This window comes from Strix aluco, chromosome 16, assembly GCF_031877795.1.
Source record: "Strix aluco isolate bStrAlu1 chromosome 16, bStrAlu1.hap1, whole genome shotgun sequence".
In the NCBI taxonomy this organism is placed as follows: Eukaryota; Metazoa; Chordata; class Aves; order Strigiformes; family Strigidae; genus Strix; species Strix aluco.
In genome coordinates, this window is record NC_133946.1 from 16381109 (window position 1) to 16403579 (window position 22471).

At 42.5% G+C, this 22471-nt stretch overlaps 1 protein-coding gene across 1 annotated transcript; it reads right to left on the reverse strand.

Moving 5' to 3' along the window:
- Positions 1–680: 680 nt before the first annotated feature.
- On the reverse strand, positions 681–21421 carry IGSF22 (immunoglobulin superfamily member 22). Its single transcript, XM_074841871.1, is given in 26 exon segments — positions 681–742; positions 1622–1773; positions 1967–2034; positions 3347–3405; positions 3961–4184; positions 4186–4249; positions 5146–5247; positions 6294–6409; positions 7870–7956; positions 7958–8150; positions 10045–10064; positions 10066–10128; positions 10130–10169; positions 11271–11449; positions 12391–12644; positions 12646–12701; positions 13001–13180; positions 14382–14615; positions 15162–15199; positions 15201–15279; positions 17054–17266; positions 17269–17328; positions 17662–17910; positions 20120–20182; positions 20885–21013; positions 21379–21421. Coding segments are annotated over 26 exon segments (3027 nt in total).
- Between the last annotated feature and the right edge of the window lie 1050 nt (positions 21422–22471).

Genomic DNA, 22471 nt, shown 5'->3' on the forward strand with positions numbered 1-22471 from the left:
CAGCTCTGCTTGTGAACAGGCTGCTTTGAATAACTTTGAAGAGGTATGTTCCTATTGTAGCAGTCTTTACCACAACAAGCTCTGTGTGGGAAGGCAGCAGGCAAGTGTCACCCAGCGATCAGATCTCTGAGGGGATAGAAATCTGTTCTTGTGCTCCTCAGGCCTGGGCCTGCCTGCCCTCCCCAGTCTAGGTGAGCTGTGATGCCAGGCTTCCTCTTGCATCAGCCTGGCTGGCAGTGATGGGAAACCTCCCGCTGATTTTAGGGACTAGGAAACTGTCCTCCAGCTATGGCTTGAAACTGTAGCTTCAGGGAGTGTATCAGGGAGCGTGGGAAGTGGGAGACCCAATAACACCAGGAATTTTAAAAAAATGGTGAAGAATTGCTTTCAGTCTTTTAGGCGGGCAGTGGCTGGCTTCAGTGAGAGAAGTGTTGCATGTATCCTACACTCAAACACAAATGAGCTTCCTTGAAAATCAGAACAGCAAGCCCAGCGTGCACATCCTTTCCCTCCCCTGACCCACAGTGAGCTACTTCTGCATTAGCAGAGAGAACACAAACCCTGGGGGGGTGGGGGGGCTCAGCAGTTGTCAGCAGGCTGTCCGGAAGCTGATCACAGACAAAAATAACCTTAAAAGATCTTTCCAAATATAGTCCCTCATTATTGGTGCTGTATCAGTTTCAGGTTGTGCCTGTTCCCTTTAAAAGAACACCAACAGGTCCTGAGGCACCAGGGCCTTTATCTAGAAGGGGACAATGGAGGAAACATACTTTAAGGTCATGACAGACAAAAGGATGAAGAATTCTTGCTCTCAAATATTTAACCTTGAAGGGTCCCTAGTTAATCAATCATAAGCAGGGTGAGCTTACCAGGGCCTGATGAAACAAACGCACAGGACACAGCTGTTTCAAGGCACTGCTGTACATATTGTAAGACCACTCTGCAGCTTGCTTTCAGCATGGAGAAAAAATGGGGAGAGAGGGATATGAAATGTCTGATTTTCTTCCTTTCCGTGTCTTGCAAATTTTTACTAGCTTTCATACAATGTTGGCAAAATCCTGCCATTTCATAAAGGAAGAGAACAAATTTACCCAGTGCAGTGTCTGTGGTATCAGCAAAAAAAGCACAAAGCTGTTGTCAGAATGCATCAGTTGATTGCTTGGAGATGCAAATATGCCACAGGTGCAGGGCAAGCCTGGTTAGGGACTGAGAAATGGCCACAATTGCTTTTGAGCCATCTAGGAAATTCATGAGACCTGCTAGCCAAAATATGCCATTTCAAGGGATCCAATACTGCCTTCAAGCAACTGAAGACAAATCTCGCTAACTTCAGAGGAAGACAAAGTCAGAGTTAGGCTGTTTTTTGGATGTGAAGGTAAGTTCTTACAATGTGGCCCTTGCAACTCCAGCTGCAGTATCTAGAGTCTGAGCAATCTCTTCCTCTGTGGACAAGGAGAGCCAAACTGGCCCAGAGAAGTGTGATCCACAGTGCCAGTCCCAATAAGTGCACTTGCCCTGGAAAATAGCAGGGTGTGAACTACACTTAGACATGAAATCTGTGGTTAATCAACCTGGAGGGAATCACCCCCAACAAATCACAGGTGCTACCAATCTGACTTACCACAGATGATCAGCTTGGAGCTGCAAGTTGTAGAGATCGTAAGCAGACAGGTGCTACTTGTTGAGTTGAACCACAACTTAGACTTGGATGTGAAGCTAATATTGCCCTTGTACAGGGTCACTGTTGGGTGGGGGTTACTGATGAAAGCACAGCTCATGCACAGTCATTGCCATGACTCATATTCTTGGATTGGGTGATGAAACAGGAACCATAGTCCTTCCTGGGATACTCATCTTGAAGTCAAAACACTCTGCTGAGTGGGCTGCTTTGCACTGCACTGTCTGTTGCACATGCAAACATGTAGACACAGAGCTGGCACCATCAAGACAGAGAGTCTTCTCCTACATGAGTACAATCCAAAGAGCTCGGGTATGACATTTCATGGCCTGGGCCTTCTTTTCCACCAGGGAAAACTAAGGGAGGAGGATGAATGAACAATACACCACATTACACTCAGTGTCTGACCGGCATACCTATCTCAACATGTAAACAAATACAAACTGAAAAGCAAGAGAGGAAGGAATCAGAAATCTCATTCTCCCATTAATCTGCTATGCAACTGTAAGCAAGCAATTAATTTCTTTGTTTCTTGGTCTGTAAATAAGGTCTCAGGTTTTTGCTCCATGGGGATATATCGATGCCTTCTCTCACTAATGCCATTAAATTGTAAAGTGCTTTTGGATATTTGGCTCCCAAGGCACTTTAGAAATGCATGATTAAATTACACTCAATTATAAACCAAAGCAGGTGATCTTGTAAAGGAAGGAATATTGTTCTGCTGGTGTTGCTCTGAGGCATTAATAGTCTACAGAATGCTCTAGGGGAAATCAAGGGGAACTACATGTGCAATTTAATCACCAGTGTCTGCTGTAAATCTTCCATTTTCAGCCTGTATTTAAACACATTTCTTGAAATCTTTATTATCTCCTTTTGCACTGGCATGGGGTCCCATCAGGTAAATCCCCTGGCTCTTAAATGTAGCACTGTATGGCAAAATTCTCTTATGAGACCTCCTTCTCAGAAAACAGCTTATCTCCTCCTTATCCTTCAGAGTTTTTCTACCATCTCTCAGGTTTGTGCAAATAAACCTTGTGACTTGCCATTTATAATGAAGAATAGGAAATCTGTTAACATCTGCTCGTGTCCTGCTGTCCTGCCTGAAGACAGGCAGGCTGCTATCAAGGGAATGTTCAAGGGAATGCACTGCAAGGCACAACCAACCTCGCTTTCCTCCATTTATTTTCCTCCTTTTATACTTGCTTACACAACCAGAAGTTACTGAAGCTATTTCAGACTCTGTAAAATCCAGGCCTAGAGTACTTCCACACAAGAACACAACTACAGCCACATAACTGGAAGTGCTCTTTCTCAGCTGCACACGCAGCTGAAGTAACATACCTATGGCCTAGTTATACTGATCAAGGAAGGCTGATTGTTAAATACAAATACACAATCTGACACCTGATTACTCCTTTTAGTGTACTACTAATTCTGTTATTTTCGTGTATTGCTCATTACTCTTAATGGAATTACGTCCTGTAGCAGCATATAGATAGGTTTCTGAAGAAATACATGCATAGTCTGGTAATATATGTTAATATATAGTTTGTTTTATATTACTATATTACAAGAGGCATAGGCCAAGCAAAAAGATTTGGTGTGGATCTCACTATTCAGGGTAACTGCATTCTGCTTTGCCCCAGACCGGGCAGAAGGATCACTTACCATTTTGATTTGAGCTGGTGCATGTTCAGCTAATAAGACACCCTTACTACTGATTAGGCCTGAGCAGGGAGCAATTGAACAAAGGAGAAGGTGTTTACCTGATGGGATGACCTCTGAGTGTTTAATTTAATGTGCTTTTAGGGACTTTCTATAGCTTCTGGTTCAGAAAGACTGTCACACAGTCTTCTACATGTGGCAGACTTTTTTTGCTTTTCATCTAGGAAATAAATCCCAGTCAGGCCGGAAATATGCTACAAGTCAAATGACTTATAATGCCCATCTTCTGTTGTGTCAAGACATGATAATATCACTCTCCTTGCACATAGATAGCCCCTACTGTTTTAAATTTTAATTTAAACAGTATCTGTATGAACTGCTACGTAATGTGCTACACATACATGTAGTAAAGGGAAGCCTGGTCCTGAAGAGATTGCCAACAAACGGATGGGATAGGACAGGAGTTATTCTTGTGCCTATTCCCTGGGTGGGGACCTGAGGTGCAGAAAGGGTTAGTGATATACCCAAGGCCACAAAGGGAGGCTCAGCTTAGTCCACAGACTTGTGTACAAGAACACTCATTTTCCTCCAGCACTGTCTTGAATTTTTATGCTTACCTCTGTCTTTGGAGATGTACCACTGCTCCTATGAATCCAGAGGGTCAGTGTCCCCAGTGTCATTGCAGGCAATGACTCAGTAGAAGTATTTCCTCCCTGGGAGCAGCCCTGTGACAGTGTACTGATTGCTGTAGACTTTCTCTGCAGCTGTGAACAACATGGCAGTAGTCACATCACATTTCAGGACAGCATAATCAGTCTGCTAGTCGTCTTCTACATCTGAGATTTAGGGTCACAGTGTTTGGGACTTCTTCAGCCAGCTGCAGATTAGTGGGTGGTCAGGGGAAATCTAAGAATTAATGAGCACATTTAAGTATTGGTCTCTTCTGTTTGGGACTGTCCCTCTGTCCTTTTCTAGGGCAAAAATTTTTCACTTCAACTCCTCTCCTCCCAGCCAAAGTCCCTCTGTGTCTAGGAAAGTACTTCTTTCCTTAATTTCTTCTACCTTGAGCAACCTGAACATGAATTTGCCCTGTGCGTGTAATTCCCTTCTGATGAAAAAATGAGGCTGTTAGTTTTAAAAAGCACTCTTAAGAGATGACAGTTACAAAATGCACTGCAAAGGTCCTTAACCCCCAGCAGATCATTACAGTAATAGCAGCCTCTCTAAGGAGCAAGCCAGCCTGCCTCCACTTGGCTGTCACAGACCCACTTGCAATGGAACTGATATCACCAGACTTCTGAGGGGACAGACAGCTGTGTTAGTGCTATTGTAGGGATTTGCCCAATCAAATAACGGCATGAAAAACAAGACAGCATTTGGGGATGTCTGGAGCAGTAACTGCTTCACCCTTTCCCAGAGGAACAGAGTGTGCAAAGCCCTAGCAGTACCTTCCTCATCCCTCACCTCTGAACCATGCTGCTCCCCTGCTTGGCTCAGCTAACTGGCTCTGAGCTAGTATGAAAGTGGGACTTGGGAAACACAGTGACAAGAGGTAGGAAAATCCCTTCTGACCAGGGAGACTTTCTCCTTTTGACTGTAAACATAACATTTTGTACCTCTCCTGTGGCATTTTTTGGATAAGAGGTGTGTATGATTGGGATTGTTTGTTTTTTTCAAGAAAAAAACAACCTTCTCAACTCTAGTACTGATGCAGAAATTGTGTGACATTTCTGTCGGCAGAGGAATACCTCCTGTTGATACCCAGAGGTGACCAAGATGCTCAAGTTTGCTCTATACTGTACCTGCAACTTGCATTTGAATTCCGTAAAGGGCTTCTCCGTAACTGTTCTTGAGGATGATCTGGTACAGGTCAGAAACAAATTGCTTGGTGCTGTGGATAAGGACTGGGAATGGTTCTTGCCCTCCCTCTTGTTGATATGCCTTCTTTTTGACACGTCACTGGTGATGGTGGGGAGCCCTGGCCAAGACAAACGTGCAGATATAATGTTCTGCTTCCTGACTTGGGTGGCAACAGAAACAAATCATGTCTGAGCACAGAAGGGGTATCTGTGTCTACAGGGGCCACTTTTATATGATCAGCCTGATAGAAAACTATCTCAAGGACAACAATCCTAGAGATTTGTTCAAGCTGTAAAGGCAACAGCAGGCTTTGTCCCCAGCAAAGTGCATAGAGCTGGCTTGGCTTGTGAAATGCCACATAAACCTTATGCTGCAGTTCATTACTTTGATCATCTTGAAAGCTGAGGGAAAATAGCTGCTGTGATACAGATAAGTTTGTATAATTTAGACCGAGAGAGACATTCTTACACTGGGGCTGATTCTGCAAGGTACTTCAGAGCCTCAGCTTGTGCAGTAGTCTAGGCTTAAAAAAAAAGGAAAGCACAGAAACTGCCCTTAGCCTCTACAGAAATGAGCTCAACATCCATGTTAATAGAAATTGTACCTCAGAAAGGACAGTGCTGGGACCTCAAGCATTGTCTTTACAACCCGATCACTCCCCTAGGTCACTCAAGGTTTAATCAAGAATGATTTCACTTCAGTTAGCACGAACTGTAGTTGCATGCTTGAAAAATTCTACTTCTTGTGATGAATCAGAGAGGTTCCCCAATGTTTTATGGTTTGCTGAACACTGTTGTGCCAGCTGCAGAGGGCTGGATTGTGCAGCTGACAAACCTGCGTGCACAGAAGTCCCTCTACCTTACCACCACCAGGAGGCTTATAAAGACTAGCCATAAAAACTAGTGAGCAGTTATGCAGGACTTGATGAACCTAAAGCACTGCATGAGTTTTCTCTAACAGTCAACTTCTTTTAAACCAAAGTGACAGCTCATGTGATAAAGGCCAAAGGACAACTACCACCTCCATAGCCCTGCAGTTGTATTTCACTGGATGCCCAAGAAAACTCTAATTGCAGGATTTCTCCTCTGACAGGACACAACACAGAATCTCAGAGGGAAAGTTGTATGAATGCATGGTGCTGTCCCAGAACAAACCACCGTGTGGCTCTTCAGCCTCACAGTCAGATCAAACCTAGGGGGGGGGGGATAAAAGAAAAACAGACAGAGAGAAATTTAAAAATTAAGAGTGAGAGACTGCACAGAAAAGTAAAGCCATTCTTCAGTCTGTTGAGTCATGCCTGGAGACTGGAAGAAGAAGCCTTCAAACTGTTTCAGCAGAAGGCAGTTAGTGTAAGGGTTGCAATGTTGACAGCTCTTTTCCTGTACCACCAGAAGAGAAACATTAATGCCTCAGTGATCAACAGCTTAGTGATGAGCACCTATTCAGGACAATTTCAGGTGAGGCAGGTGGAACAGGAACACTTAAAAATAGTTCATGTAAAAAGTGAATAGGAACAAAGAAAAAGAAGAGGCAGCTTTAATGCCTCAGATTGTTTTACTGTCCACCTCCTGCACGCATAATTTTGTATAATGCCCTTTTCTTACAGGACTTCTCATACTCTTCAGTACAGTACTGCATGTTGCCATTCCACACCAAAGAAGTCTGGAGTCTGCAGCCTCTCTGGGATTTTTTGGTGTTTTGCTATTTGGAGATGTGGTAACAAAGCCATGCTGCATGGATGGGCTGTGTAGTTACAAAGTGAAGACTGAGAAGAGAAGGAACCATTTTTTGTATCGGTCACCTGGATGTTGCTTTCTGAAACTTCCTCAGTCAAGCCTGAATGTCCTTCTACTCTATAGGAATCAGCACTACATAACATGACTCATGAATCATGCATCTTTTCTTGCTGGCATTACTGCTACTGAGGGCAGTCAGCAGCATGCTTTGTTACCTGGGAGTATCTTGACATTAAAATTTTGGATTTCCTAATTAATAATTAAGCAATCTAAGTCCTAAATGATAAACATTCAAATACTTTGCTACCTCAGATAGTAAGCTCTCTAGGGAGGTCATACCCTCATTCTTAAGACATAATTACTGTCTTTGAAGCATGATTGACCTCTGATAATATCATTTCAACCTTAGCGTGCTGGCACCTCACTGTTCATCCCTTTCAAATCAAGCGCCTGAAAGAACTACAATCCTGCCTCAGTAGCACATATTTACAACAAACTGGTGTTTTAAACACCATGATTTGCTGTAGTACCTACCCTCCTAACCCATACTCAAACTATAGTATCCATGACAGGAATCATAGAATCTTCCAACAGTGACCTCTGTAATTACATGTGAGATGTGATGTGAGAGGTCAGACAGTGGAAGAAACACCCACCATTATACCTGACATTCAGGGGACAGCTCAGCAAGAAAGATGGCAGAATGATTTTAATTTGGCTCAAGGACTGCACAGTTTGTGCTGCCCTCCATTTCCCCTCAGCACCTCTGAAAACTCAGCAAAAAGAAGCAGAGCTGTGATGCTAAATGTTCTTTTGTGCAAGATTAATTTGATAACACTTTACAAAACGTGGTATATGTTAAAAACAAAAGAAAGCAACAGCTGTTAGATAGGAGTTCCAGCTGGACAGATACTGCAGGTCTTACCTGAAGGTGGCATTGCTAGAATTCCTTCCTGTAACTCCACTGCTTCTCCCATACCAGCTTCATTCACAGCTCGGGTTCAGAAGTAGTATTTGTCTCTCCTGCAAGCCTCCCACAGTGTAAACGGTACTAGAGGTAGGCATTATGGTGCGTTTTGTCCATTCCTTGGTGTCCCCAGTTCACATGTCTAGTATGTATCCTGACAGCACATCTCCCTGGTCTGGCTCCTGCCAGGCTAATGAAGTGCTGGAGTTGGAAAAATCCACCACCTTCAGCAGTCCCGGAGGCTCTGTGACAGCAGGAGAGCTGTGACACATGACTGTACCTGCAGGCCTGCGCTTGCATATGTGAATACAGAGCTGTTCCTATTTCAAGATGCCAAACCTGCAAGGTTTTAGGGTAAAAGGAGACTTAATAAACACAGAGCAAATTCTGTCCAACAAAACAATGCAGTTCCTAACATGGCACATACATGTAGACCCCGTTCCAAGGTTGGCTGTTTAAGAAAAATCCTCACAACGTTTGACATGGGACCATCCGAATTCAGCTTGGAAAAAGCACCTTCTATGAGCACTGACCAGCACTCATTCTCCACACGTGTTTGGGAGAGGTGGCTATCATTAAAGATTTGCTTCTGTCTCTTCCTAGCTGACTGGTGAGCTCTGCAGTACATTTCCTACAACGTGCCTTGTATGGCAACAAGGCAACAAAGTGGCTTGTGTCTCTTCTTGTTTAATAAATCTCTCTTACAGTCCTGTGTAAAGTGGTCAGGTGCTATCTGGACTGCTTGGATTAGTGAATTTGCTTATTGGCTTGCAAGATCCTGTTAATGTTCTTCAAGTTTATTTGCCAAAGATTATAGTACCCCTAACTAATAGTAATTTTTGAAAATACAGATCTTGCTTTTTGCTCTTTAGTCCAACTGGAAGCAGTCTAGTTAGATCTCCATAATATGTAAGAAAATCAAAGGACATAATATTAAAAATCTGTATGTTTTTAATCAAATGAATAGGGAGTTGTGTATCCAAATCCACATCCTGCTCTGAAAGTCTCAGCTAAAATGCAACGACCCACCCCCCTGCCTCCCCAAACCAAAAAAGTCAACCAGTGCAGCATGCCGTGACAAATTTGATGCGAATGGCTTTTATACAGAACACTCATATAAGCACACAAGGGTCATAAGGAATATGGTGTATATGGACAGTACATATTTGCCTAGGCCTCATGTGAAATAATGCAAGTCTTCAAATAGGAGAAGAATCATAGCTTCGGGCTTTAAATTGGTTTTGTGTTGTCTTCTGATGTAAAGCAACATGAATGCTTTCCTATCTGAGTAAGTGTTTAACCTCAAGGCTCTTGTCTACTACATAGAATTCTCTCACTTTTAGCTATACCGCCTTCCACACTTGGCCAGTTTATTTTCTAAATTATGTGTAGCTACTAAGGCCCACTCCTGTACCTATTACAAGATTCCATCGATAGTTTAAGATATTTATGGATGGCCTCTGACAGCCTTTTTGGTTTTGGTCATATAGAGTAAGAATTCTCTATAACTGGCACAAAGTAAAATCTGCCCATTTCAGCATTTCTGAGGCTACTGTAATCCTTTGGAGTTTGTCTGTGATTTTGATCAGTTCAGAATTAGGCATGGAATCTTTACTACTAAAAATCCAGTATTAAAATAAAAGAATGTAAGCAACTTTCACGAATTCCACAAGAGTTTTCTCTTCTTTTAAAAGGGCTGATGAGGGACTGATGAAAGGAGCATAGTAACATGTATGAGAAATTATTTTCTTTGCTATATATTGGGGCCTTTGGCAACCTATATGTGTACATTAAGTACTAAAGGTATCTACACCTCAGAGCACCTTTATCATGTTGATCTCTGCTGTTTGCATATACTCAATTACCCCCAGGTGGGAATCTCTTACTGTGTCCTTATCTTAATAGTGATGCATTTTAAGTGAATAATATCACACTTTCAGGCACTTAAAATATAATTACATTTATAGCCAACAGTATTAAGGCCTTCCTTAATCTTTAGTTAAGCTGGAAACATAATGCAGTCCATTACATTGAGCCAGACTGGAACTGCCACACTCCGTTAAACTCATAAATGCATAGAACTGGTCATCACATACATGTTTAGGAAAACTAGACATTAAACAGTGAAAGAAACATACTGATGGGATCCTTTGCAACGAGAGGTTGAGGGCATGCTGAGAAGTCCAGGGCCTACATGGTTCACAGCCATCACACGGAACTCCTTCTATATCCTCCAGAAAACCATCCATTTTGAACCTGGTACCTAGAGACACACATGTTGCAATCACACAACTCTCTAATCACCCATAAAAGTGTTCCCAAGTTGTCACTAAATTTTTTTTTTCAGTTGCTTTTGGACTGAGATAAACCAAAAAGAAACTTCAGCTCACAGACTGCTGTAGAACAATATACATTTCAGGGGTTCAGGGAACCCCTTAACTAGGTCTAACCTTACTTCTCCAGTGGTCTGCTCCCTTTTCATCTCTCCCTAAGGAGGAGATGGAATTTTGATGCATATAATAAGAGAAAAAATGCATAATTTGCATTTCTGCTAGATTATGGTATATAGCCTGGTATAATACATGCTGGGAGAAATATCTTCATGTCTTGTTCTACTGACTTCAGTGGGATTTCCCATGATATAACGAACTCAATAGAGTGGCCAAGCCTTCCACAATCTAGCCTTCAAGCAAGGTGAATCCTCCATTCAATTTTGAAAAAAACCTCAGGAATTGAATAATTTGCCTTAAGAAATGTTTCTATTATTTACCATGAGTAATGTTGGTGCTGTAAGCATATTTTTGGATAGAGTCAATGATTGTAACTTAATTAATATGGAAGTCCAACATTTTGAATGAGACAGAGGAAAGACTCCAAAAAAGAACCAAAATATTAACAGAAGAGGAAAAGCAAAAGTCTCGTTAGTCAGATGCTGCTGCTGATAGGAACACTCCCATGTGTCATACAAGCTGTGCTAAGCATGGATCATATGGTTGCTATCTGATGGATACAACAAAATCAGTCACTTGTTTAATTCAGTTCTGGCCTAAGTCAGGGAAAAGCAGTCAAATGTAGGTAGGGAGAAATGTAAAATATAGATGCTTGAAACTAGGCACCCAAATCCATAGGTGTGACTTTCAGAGGTGTTGAGTGTTCTGCCCTCTCACTGTTGCTCATGGGTATCAAGCCATTTCTATTGAGGGCTGAAAATATCACTTTGAACAGCATATGTCAAAATGTGTATCTTGGTAGATGTCATGATGAAATTTTCCTTGATTAATCAATACTTCATCAGGTGTTTTTTGCATTCAAAGCTTATCTGACTTTCCTTCAGCCTACACAAAACAGATAATCTTGCTCTGACCTTGGACTGGCTCCTTGGTGATTAGGACACAAAGATTGATGCCCTTCTTCCTTTTTTCTATGACAGAACCTTGCACTGGGAAGCCTCCATCCTGGGCTGGGGAGTTCCAGGTGATGGTGACAGCTTCTTTACTGATATCTACAACTTCAGGCTGGGGCACCTGTCTTGGAGGCCCTACACAGAAGAAAATCAAATTAGCACAGTACAATCATAATTCATTGACTTCAAAGCATGTGTATGTGTTATACACGTGTGTATAAATATATATGTATGTATGTATAGCAAGAAGTCAAGGAGGGTAATTTGTATGTTTATTCGTGGCCAAAACCTTTTTCTACAGACTTGTTCTTTGCCATCTACTTCCCTTTGTCATTTTGAATGTTGAAACATTTCAATTCTTGCACTTATTCTGAAATGAGCTCTTTCTGCGATGACATAACAGAGCAGCTCAGAAATGCCTTCCATAATCCATAGGAAGTTCAGACAAAAATGCACAGTTTTAGATGAAAAATGATATCTATTACTTCAAGTTGGTAATTTTCTTCCTGAAATGTTTCAATAGGCCAGACTTGATGTTTGCACTGTATCTTCTGTGATGGTCTTGGGGAAAGGGGACTTCAAATCTCCTTTCATTGGGGATCCCAATCCGTAAAGGAAAAATAGGAACAAGAGGTACCTGAACTATAATTCCCAGAAGATAGTTCAGCAGTATTTTCTAACCAACTTAGTTTTTGGTTGACATATTTTCTTTTTTGGCCACAAAACAAAATGGTTTTAAGCATTCCCTTTTAAATTATCTTCTCTCCTCCCCCACAATATTTTGCAGAGAAAGCCACTTTTCATTTCTGCCGTATCGCACTAAGCTTACGTAACCGACACCAGAACAGTGTGCTAGTCAGTCCTCTCTTGTGGCCAGTCCATGTCAAGGGGTTTCTGAGTTCACAAACACTTGCAGTAAAAGGACCTGAGTATTTGTTTGTTCCTGGTTATCAGCCAAAGCACAAAGTAGCTTCTAAGCTCTGTCCTTTGAGTTTCAGGGGACAGTGTTCTTTTGGGGACTGGCAAGGAGGAGGAGGACAAAAATGATGGGAAGTGGGACTGTGAAACCACATTAAAAGCAGGTTCTCCAGCAAAAATTTCTTCTGTTTCTAGGGGCTCGATGAGGCCCTCAGAATTGATGGCATGTATTTTGAATTAGGTTTTCCCTTCCTCCACCTTCTCCATAGCAAATGTAGCGTAGTTGCTCTCCACTACCCCTACTTTGATCCGTGAATTTTTTTCTCCAACCATCCTTCTCTTGATGACAAAGTGAGTCACCTGCTTTCCTCCATTGCTTTTGGGTGCTTTCTCTCTCATTTTACATTTTCCCTGTGTGTTGCAGGAACTCTGCTTTCCCCTGTGGAGGTTCTGGTTTGTCTGCAGTGTGAGCAGCTGACCAGAGTGACAGGGAGGGCTATTATTTAGAGGGTCATATCCACTCATGGTGTAAACCAGTGTAGATTACAGCAAAACTAAACTGACTAGAATCACTTGATTTGATAACTCAGAGTCTGCCTCACTGCAATATTTTAAAAGAGAAAGTCTGAATTACAGTGTCTGTAACCAAACATATCTACCAGTGATTGTCCTCGTATAAAATGATTAATTTAGGACCTACCAAAAAAGTTGAAGTAAGGATTGTCAGAAGCTGAGCCACAGTGAATTTTCAGGTTTTGATGTAATGCAGTCACCGGTTTTCTCCATCAACACTTTTTCTTCCTCTGCCGCCTCAATACCATCTTTGAACCATGTGACTTTAGGCATTGGCTTTGCCTTGAAAGGCACCTTGATGCTTGCTGTATGCTTAGTCTTCACAGTAACGCTGTGTGCAGCAAAAAGCTCGAGGACAGATTCTTCAATAACAGGAGAATCTGGAAGAACAGAAGACATTTGAAAACTGCAGCTACAAATATAGCTTGACATCTTTCCCGTGTCTGCAAGTTCCCAGAAAAGGTGGTCCAAAGCAGGGCCCTTCATACACTCCTTCATGTTTTTACTGTAAGAATTCTGTATTTTGTGAAAGACTTCGGGGACATTCAAAATCTTCAGCGTGTTTTGATTCAGTTAATTTAGTTCTGTTTCTTGTACAGGGAGCTGGCTGCTCTCCTTTAGTTGTTCAGCTCAGCAGAAAAAGAGGGACCTCTGGGAAATAGCAAGCCCCAAAGCTCCTCACGTCCCTAGGGCCTGGAGATTTGATTCCAGGCAGTTTCTTGGTTTTGCAAGGCACAAGAAGGAGCCCTTTGTGCTGTTCTTCCCTAGGCCACACTACGACATATATCTATGATCATGATAAAGACAGCAGAATCAAATTTAGGTACTGCTTGTAAAGAAAATGCTTGCTCAATTGTTACAGAGTAATATGGGAAAATGATAAGGATGTCCTGCACACAATAAAAAAAATAACTAGGTTCCTAAAGATATTTGGTGGGTTTCCTTTTGTCACACAACATGTATATTTAGAAATCATTATCTCCTGCTGAAAGTCGTAAAAAGGCATTAAAAAAAAATATTTTTGAATGCAGGAAAACCAACCCTCCCTATACCAAAGCTTTGCTGTGGATGGGTTTTTACTGCAACACAGGTGTGATAAATATTCAGTGTTGCAGGCACAGCACCTCTACTGGTGTGTCTGCCCTGCTGTCGGGGCAGCGGTACCTACCCACCTTGCCTTGATGCAGCGGACAGGGAGGTTTAGCTCCACGCTGCAGACGCGTCTGAAAGTCCATCTGGCGCCATCTGGCTGCCAAGAGCTGAGTAATACACATATTTATATATTTCTATATATAATGTCAGAAAAGGTGTTTTTCTTGTTGCTCATGACAACGTTTGAAGTAAAGGCTCAGGCCAAAATTCTTGATCACTGATTTATAAACAGAGAAACCTAAGCTTAGTCACTTACTGTTCAATTTTCTCCCCTCAGGGAACACAGCAGAAAGAAGAGGTTTTGCTCATCCACATAGATAAGCCTGTAAATGGTACAGGCCCAGGTGAGGAGACCTGGTGAAGCAGTGGTTCTGCAAGTGTTTGTGTACACCTGGTAAAGAGCAGTAAGTAAGAAGATGGGGTGGCTACCGCCAATGGCAACTGTTGCTCCGCTCTCTGCCCCCTTGGCACAGAACGCCCATCTCCCTTCACACTCCTCTCCCATTCTGTCAGTGATGAGTTTGCAGATGACTCCCTGCTTCACTATCCAGATCCTTTTCATGTCCTTAATCTGCCAAGAAGATTGAGGCAGGAAACAACCCCCATTGCAACAAACACCATCTCCAACCCTGTCTCTGAATCCCCTGATCAGAGTTTCCTGCTCTGAAATGACCAAGCGGTCAGGATTTCTAGCTCCTACTCTGGTACAATGCTCTGTGATCTATGGACAAAATGAATTCAGTGTTATGTGGACAGAGTGATCTCTTGCAGCTGCCTAGATGAGCCACATGGCATGTAACAAAGGGTGTGTATCAGCATGCAAAGGATACATTTACTGATTACTCTGAAAATCAGAGACTGGGAGAGAGAGAAGGGTGAGTAGTGAGAAGCCAACCTTGTGGGAAAGAATGCGAATCTACAGGCTGAGAAAACGGTTTAGCAAACATGAAAGCATCTTTACAGAAGACTGGGAAGGAAAATTTTGAAAAAGCTAAGATCCAGAGCCAAAACTTAGTAAGACTGAGACTGTACTACACTGGGAAAGATTAGATCTGTTCTTGTCTGATCTGTCCGTCTGTTTGTGCTTAGTCAGAAGCCCTTTACCAACACCTGGCCAAGTCCCACAGTAGCTATTTGGAGAAAACTTCCCACTAGGGTTTTGCAGTCTTTCATTATACTGATGATACCATGGGCATTTTATCTATTTGCCACCCTTGAGCCATATTCCTTCCACCTTCACATCATTCACAGCATTGGGCGGGATCCCCAATTAGAGCATGAACGTCACACACACACACACACACACTCTTCATGATTGCAAATGTCTCTGGAAGAAATCCCGGTGGAGGCATGTGAACAGAAAAACTGTGCAGAATGATTGTCAACTGAGCACTTCAAACACAAAGGAAGTATTTAACGGCAGGGAGACCTCCTAACAAAATGGACAGGCCCTCAGGATGAAAGCAGTTTAGTAAACTGGACATCTTGGGAAGAAAGGGGGATGGAGAAAGGCTGTTCCTAAGTAGTTTTTGCTCTTCTTTATGTGTGTTCACTGAAGGGAATACAGCTATAGGAATCCAAAAGCTGAAGCAGAAAACAGCCTCTTGGCACTGCTCCAGACCCTTAGCTGGTCCAGAGGAACTGTCAAACCAGCCAAACACTTCCTCTACTGCCTACATAATATTTGTATCCAAACCTGAACTCCACATGGGGAATGTGAATCTGTAACTAAGGCACCAGACTGCAATTCCAGCATGCACAAGGAGTCAGAGGCAGCTCAGCCACGGCTTTCCACGTTACCTGTGCCACAGAAGTGGTTCCTGTCCCAGAGGAGTGGTCAGAGGAGACCCCTGCCCCACACTGTCCCTTCAGGCCACCCTGACTCCAGCCCACAGAGGGCACTCACACAGGCCTGGCACCCATCCTCCAGCAGCCAGGGCTTCCCTGCCCACCATCAGCCACTCTCAACCCTGGCCACAGAATCCTCACCTGGCTGCACACCTGGGAAGCCCAGGGTTGGGGACGCCATTGAGAAACTGCTCCCTTCTGGCCTGTTTTGGGAAAACAAAATGAGAAATACATGGCCAAAATGGAACTAATGGAGTGGCCTCCACCCGTCTGTACACCAGGACAGGGTTTGTGGGGCATCATCTGACACAGAAAATGCCGGACTATTAGGAAGAGACCAGCCCCACAGAGACACCTGTCAGGGGTGGGCACTACTGCAGATCAATCTTCCACATGAGAAAAATCTGTCTGACCTCACAGCTGAGCCTCTTTTGGCCCCTGAAGTCTCCTTCTTACTATGCTACCAGCTGAATACTCAGTTGTTCCTGAACCTGTGAAGGATGCACTAATATAATTTTATCCTCCTTCCATGCAGTTCATTTTAAAATGGTCTTAAAATGCTGTACTTTATATGGAAGGCACCTGGGCATATCTCAAAGCTGGTCCACATCTAACAGAAGTCATCTCAAATACTAACAGCCACTAAAATCCATACCCTAAGCTTGAAATTCTTCTCCGGCCTAATCTGAGAGCATGTAGCTAAGCTTTCCAATTTTTCCTCCTGCTCTTAGCCTTGTGTCTTTCTGTAAGGATCACAGACTTAAGTTTACAGCATTAATAATGCTACTGCAAAATTAATTCACAAAAGTGATATTACATATTTACCAGCCTCATGTTGTGCTGCTGGTCCTCAGCAGACTGCAGTCAAATGTCCCATGGGTTGCTTTAAAGAATCAGGATAAGAATTCATTAGGACAACCCTGATTAAAATAAAAAACATGCTACGCTTTTTACTAGGCTGGTTTAGGTGACACATGCAAGGACTTAAATGGAAGATATACTGCTTTATGTTTCTACCGCTTTATACAGCAAAGGGAAATCCTTAATTATTACCTTCATGATACCAAGAGGGGGCACAGACTAGTGGCTTATTCTATGTTAAATAATAAATAGACTGCAGAGCAGTGTTATTTCTCATCAGTTTCCTAGCTGTTATAGCAAAGCAGCACTGTTCCTCGGCAGAGTTCACCGAAGAACAGTGTAAAGACTACTATTCCTCCTCCTCCTCCCTCTCTTGAGCTATTCACACTTACCTGCCACAGTTATGCTGGCACTGCTGCACTGCTCATTAGGGTCCCTGCCTACCATCGCTGTGCAATCTCCTGAGTCACTCAGCTCAGCAGCATTAATGAGAAGCTCTCTGCTCTTCCCTTCACGCTTCGTGGTGTACTTAGGAGACCCCTCAATCACGTGTCCATTCTTCATCCCCTTCAGGGTGACATCTTCAGAAGTCAGCACATACTTTGGCAGGCTTTTGTTTTCTTTTTCACTTGGGTGTTCTTAAGATTGACAAACTGAATTGGAACCCCTGGGAAAGGGGAAAGGGTTGACAAGCAAAAATGGCACATACCAGCAAGCACCTTACAAATCAAAACAAGTGGCTTTGCCTTTGCAGGATAGAACGTGGACTCCTCTGCAGGAGAGATTCCAGGCTTGGGACTTCACTTCCAGTGTGAAAAGGAGGTCTTGATGCTCCTCTGCTTGCCCATCCACAGACTAGCTTTACGAGACTGCAGCTCCCAGTCTTCTCAGCCCAGGTTCTGGGGTTTTGTGTTTTAGCTTTATGATTTTTCAGCTCAAACCCTGCTATCTTGCGTTTGAACCACCCACTGCCCAAAGAGGCTTACTTTGCATTACTTATGATCAATGAAGAGCAGAGTGTTCTGCACTAGATCTCCAGTCTGAACATTGAGTTCTTTAAAGTCACTGGACTGAATGCCTTTTGTTTTCACAGTGTGGGCCAATCTATCATCAGATGTGATAATTTCATACTTGACATGCTGCTTCAACTCTTTCCCATTGAATTTCTAGGTGAAGTTTTGCATTTTCTTTGGCAGGTGGATTTCAAACGCTGCTGTCTGTCATTCAGTCACTTTCAGTGGTTTCAGTTCTGTCAGGAGTTAGGGGCCCACCTGTGAAAATATCAAAAAGACAAACATTCATTCTTTTATTTTTAGTTCCTGATCTCTAATTTCCTACACTAAATAGCAAGACGTCAGTGAAGTCATTTTGATTTCTTTCTTGAGTGGCAGCAAAAAGATCAATTCATTCCTTCAGCTTCAGTAGAAATTAAGCTAACTATGGTTCATAATGTTCAGCAAAAGTTGCATGTAATCCTACAAAGCTGATTACCAACAGACACACTGCTTTTCTGTTCAGTTCTTCTGTCTTAGCTCTGCTTTTTTTCCTCTCCTTTATTGTAGGTCATTGAAAAGTACATGGTTTCAGGCAACTGCAGATAACATCTACCAGCATACCTAGAACCATTTGGCAAACTTAAGGAGGACTGACATCTTCCTGCCTTATCTGTCAAGAGCGCTGCAGTGCCGGGCACAGGATCACTATTTGGTTTAAGGTAATTACCATGCTACCAAACAGCATGTGCCTAAGTCCTGCTAAGGCCTTTATCAAAAAGGTAAGTAGTATACTTAAAAAATGGTACTTATGGCAAAGCTTATCTTTAAGAGATGGTCCTACTGCAATAAAAGGTAAGGCAGGTGGGCAGCATCGCTTTTACTCAGCATTGATTTAAAGAAAGTTTGCTGAATATAATGTGGTTGGTTTTCTTTCAAATAGCAGGCACACATTTGGCTGCTTGTAGGAAGCATATGCAGATGAAAAAAGATCGTTCTCATTATGCCCAGGCCCATCCACTCACTCCCAAGCCCTGTAACATTGAGCAAGTTCACTTCCACCAAAAGGACAGTGCCAAGGTGCATTTTATCATTCCCATCTTTTCCACTAAAACTGGTCCAAATTCAGTAGTGACTCACACCTCTGCCACACTGACGTCAGTGGAGAATTTGGCTTATTATGTGTAATAACTAGGCTTCAAACTGAAATCTGCTATCTCATGAAAGGTGTTTTCACATGGCTGCTCTGGTAATTGTGGGTTGGTTTATGACTTGTACAATGTTGGATTTCTGTTTGAGCCTAAAAAGCCCAGTGATTGTTGCAAAGACATGTAAGAAAAGAAAGTAGGTCACAGTTTGGTCCACCAGTTTTGACCCTCAAATGTTTGTCTGCAGATGCTGACACTGTACACAGAACCTCGTGCATCTGAGAACAAAGACTGCCTATCACTCTCAGCATAACAGGGAGTTTCTTGCTGGCCACAAGAGGACTGTAGGTGCCTACATCTTTGCATTCACACTGGTGATGGACAGCAAATAGTTCATACCCATATGATTCTTATCTGTTGAAAATGCAGAATCTCTGAGGGCAGAAATTTTGAGGCCAAATCCAATGCTTCCTCCTCCCTAAAGATCTCTCCCAGCCTTCCCAAAGCCCCAGAAACACACAGAAGTCTTCCCACTGACAGTGATGTAATTTGGATCAGGACCATTCTTGCCTTAAGAGAGCAAAATGAAGCCACATTTCTTCTGAAAGTCATCTTTTTATTCTGGTGCTCTGCACTGGAAGTATTACCCCTGAACTGCATAAGCAATACAGAGAGCAGAGGAAGGTGAATGGAAGCTGCTGGACTTCAGACTCTGGAGTACTGTAGGAAAAGACAAAGAGAGTTTGACCTGCCCCAGCTGGCAGACTTATAAACAAGGACTGCCTGAGAGAAGAGGTGAATTAGAGTGGACTAAGAATTAAGGAAAGGGGAGAGAAAGGGACACAGCATGGGAAGCAAGGAAAAGAACAGAAGGGGAGAACTTCTGCAGCCATGGGACATCACAAATTAAACAGGCCTGAACTGGGACACATGGCCTGAATACTATTATGAATTATTAAGATTTAGCATTGGTTTTGTCTGAACGACACACAAGAGGCATTAGGGCCTCACCATGCTAAATACAAAACTAAGTAACAAAAATACTGGGTCCTGCTCTGATACTCTTTTTTCTGTTGAACAGAAACACTGCCCTATAAACACACAGCAGCATTTGAAAGTAGCACTACTGCAGTAGGCTGACTGCAAATGGAGACATTTTTATTGCCGCTATAGTGCTTAAGTTTTTCCTTTTTACAGTTTTTATTGTGGGAATAGGGGAAAAAAAAAGATAATGGCAAGAAAAAAAGATGTGTTACCTTAGCACATACTTCTTAAAAATACTGTCAAAAACATTCTGGATCCTTCTATTGGTACCCACTCTTCCATGTTACATTAGGCTTTGGTTTACTTTTAACTTTAGCTCAGAATATTGCTTTGTCTCCTAAAATTCCAGAAGAAACATTGGAATTAATAAATGATTGAGTGAAATGGGACAGGGGCCTGTTGCCTACTTTCTCTGTTTGGTTTATTTTAAATGCATGCTTTCTTTTCCTGTCTGCTTTATGGAGGAGACTAGATTAACCTTGTTTTACTTACTGTACTTATTACAACTTCACATCCATCACCGTTCTGTGAATGAAATCTGTTCATTAGCAGTGCTCTGCACACTGACAGGAATGATTTCTGATATATAATGAAGACTCATATGATCTTTCTGTCACTTTAGATAGTCACAGATCAGTCATATGGGAGAGATTATACATGATGGAAAGGCTTATTTACTTATGCATTAAGGGTAACAATCTTCCAGCCCCAGCCAAATCATTCGATCGTGAGTTTTGCATAAACAAGGACTGCTGTATTTAAATCAATAAGGACAAGTTTCCAGCAGCTAAAATGAACAGCAGCTTTCCCACTGGTTTTGACTGATCCATGACAAATCTGTAAAAACAGTGAGGATGGGTATAGGTAACTGCAGTTTGCACCTGTTTTTGTTTACCACTCTTCCAGTTGTAGATGATGGACCGTATGTATTTCCTTGCACGAGGTGGGTAAATACAACTAAGAGCACCTGAATATGCAGTCAGTTGTTGGCACGTACTAGGTAAAGAACTGTCTTTCACCAGAATTTGTTGTTACTCACCCTCAGGTGTTGTCAGTAGACAAGGTTTTTCCACAAATTCAGGAATGCTTTCTCCAGCAAGGATCTCAAAGGAGCACATCACCATGCTAAAAGACTCCAATAAGGCAGAAGACTTCCTAGAAACAACTTCTTTTGTTGGGGAAAAAATATGTTAATAAAGCAGAACAGAGAGGTACTGTTTGAAGATTTACCGGGAGTGGGAAAGAGCGGATATAACAAGAAGCCCTGAAATGTAAAGTTACATGGAGAATTGCCCCAGTTAGTTAAAACTCTTGGGAGGGAAAGGTTTGTGCAGTAGGAAGTGCTAGCTGGCCATAGGAGATTCCTTGCTTCTTTTGTCTTTCTGCAGGCTTTTGGGCAAGTAATTTGTGCTCTCTGTACCCATCATGTCATCTACACAATGGGAAAATTGGTCTGCCTTGCTGCACAGGGGTTAGATATCGTTCAAGAAAGGTATCAAAACTGGATGTATCCAAAGGTCCATTAGGACTTACTCTGTTCTGCAAAAGCTGTACTAAGCTCCTGAGTGCTGCTCATGCCCTATGCCTAGACAAATGCCCATAGTGTAAGACAAATCCTCCTCCTTTAAACTGTTCATTTCAGGAGGCTCCAAAGAGCTGCATTTTTCTATCAGATTGAAACCATTTAGTTTGCTTTTATAAGAACTAGTTCTTCAATTCAGGTAAAACTGTATTTTTTTTCCAGCCAGACTAACTACTAAGGAACTGGCCCTGAATACTCATTTCTAACAGCTCCATGCAAACACCTCACTGGAACTGAGATATTTTTCTGTCATTAATAGTAAAAGGTCTCTGTTCTACACCAGGAATATCAGTGGAAACCCTACTAGCAGCTTGGATTATTCCAGTTTACTCATTTAGACTATTTCATTGCACTTTTCCTTAACCAAGGACCACCCCAGCTCCCCTAAGTGTATCACATACAGTCGGATATGGGAATGCTACAAGGGGCTGTGCACACTCTGCACTCAGTGAATGTAGCTGGGAACTGTGTCATTGTCCTCACTGCAGTGGTGATACAGTAAGGAGGTTGCTTTAAGCCAAGATAATCAAAGCAAGACAAAATGTTTCTAATCAAAGGCAATAGCTGATGCAGGGGCAATACCTGTAGTCTTGCAATAGCAGGTAGATCATGCTGGCCTTTGAGAAGAACAAAAATCCTCACTTCTCCCTCAGCAGAAGGCAAACAGATGCAGCCCACCTTCTGTCAGCTTGGTGTGCATCACCGAGGGAAGCAATGTGACCATACTATGGGAAAAAATTTGGTCACCATGTAGCCTGTTTCCAGTGGGGCCTCTGCTGCCTATAGCTATGCCAAGACTGGTCCTAGCATGGGAGGCAGTTTGGAGAAAAGGGACTATTCTAGTCCTTGAGGAATGGGTGCTGTCATCTAGAAATTCTAGCTCCCTAGTTTTAAAAGGTTTTTCTTGGCAAGACAGATACAGTAAGGAATGGTAGTCTCTGACACAGTTGTGTCCTGCTGAAGGATTTTGGGGCAGAAGGAAATCAACCCGCAACACAAGCCTTTCCAAGATTTGGGGGCACAAATGATAAAGCTATAATTATG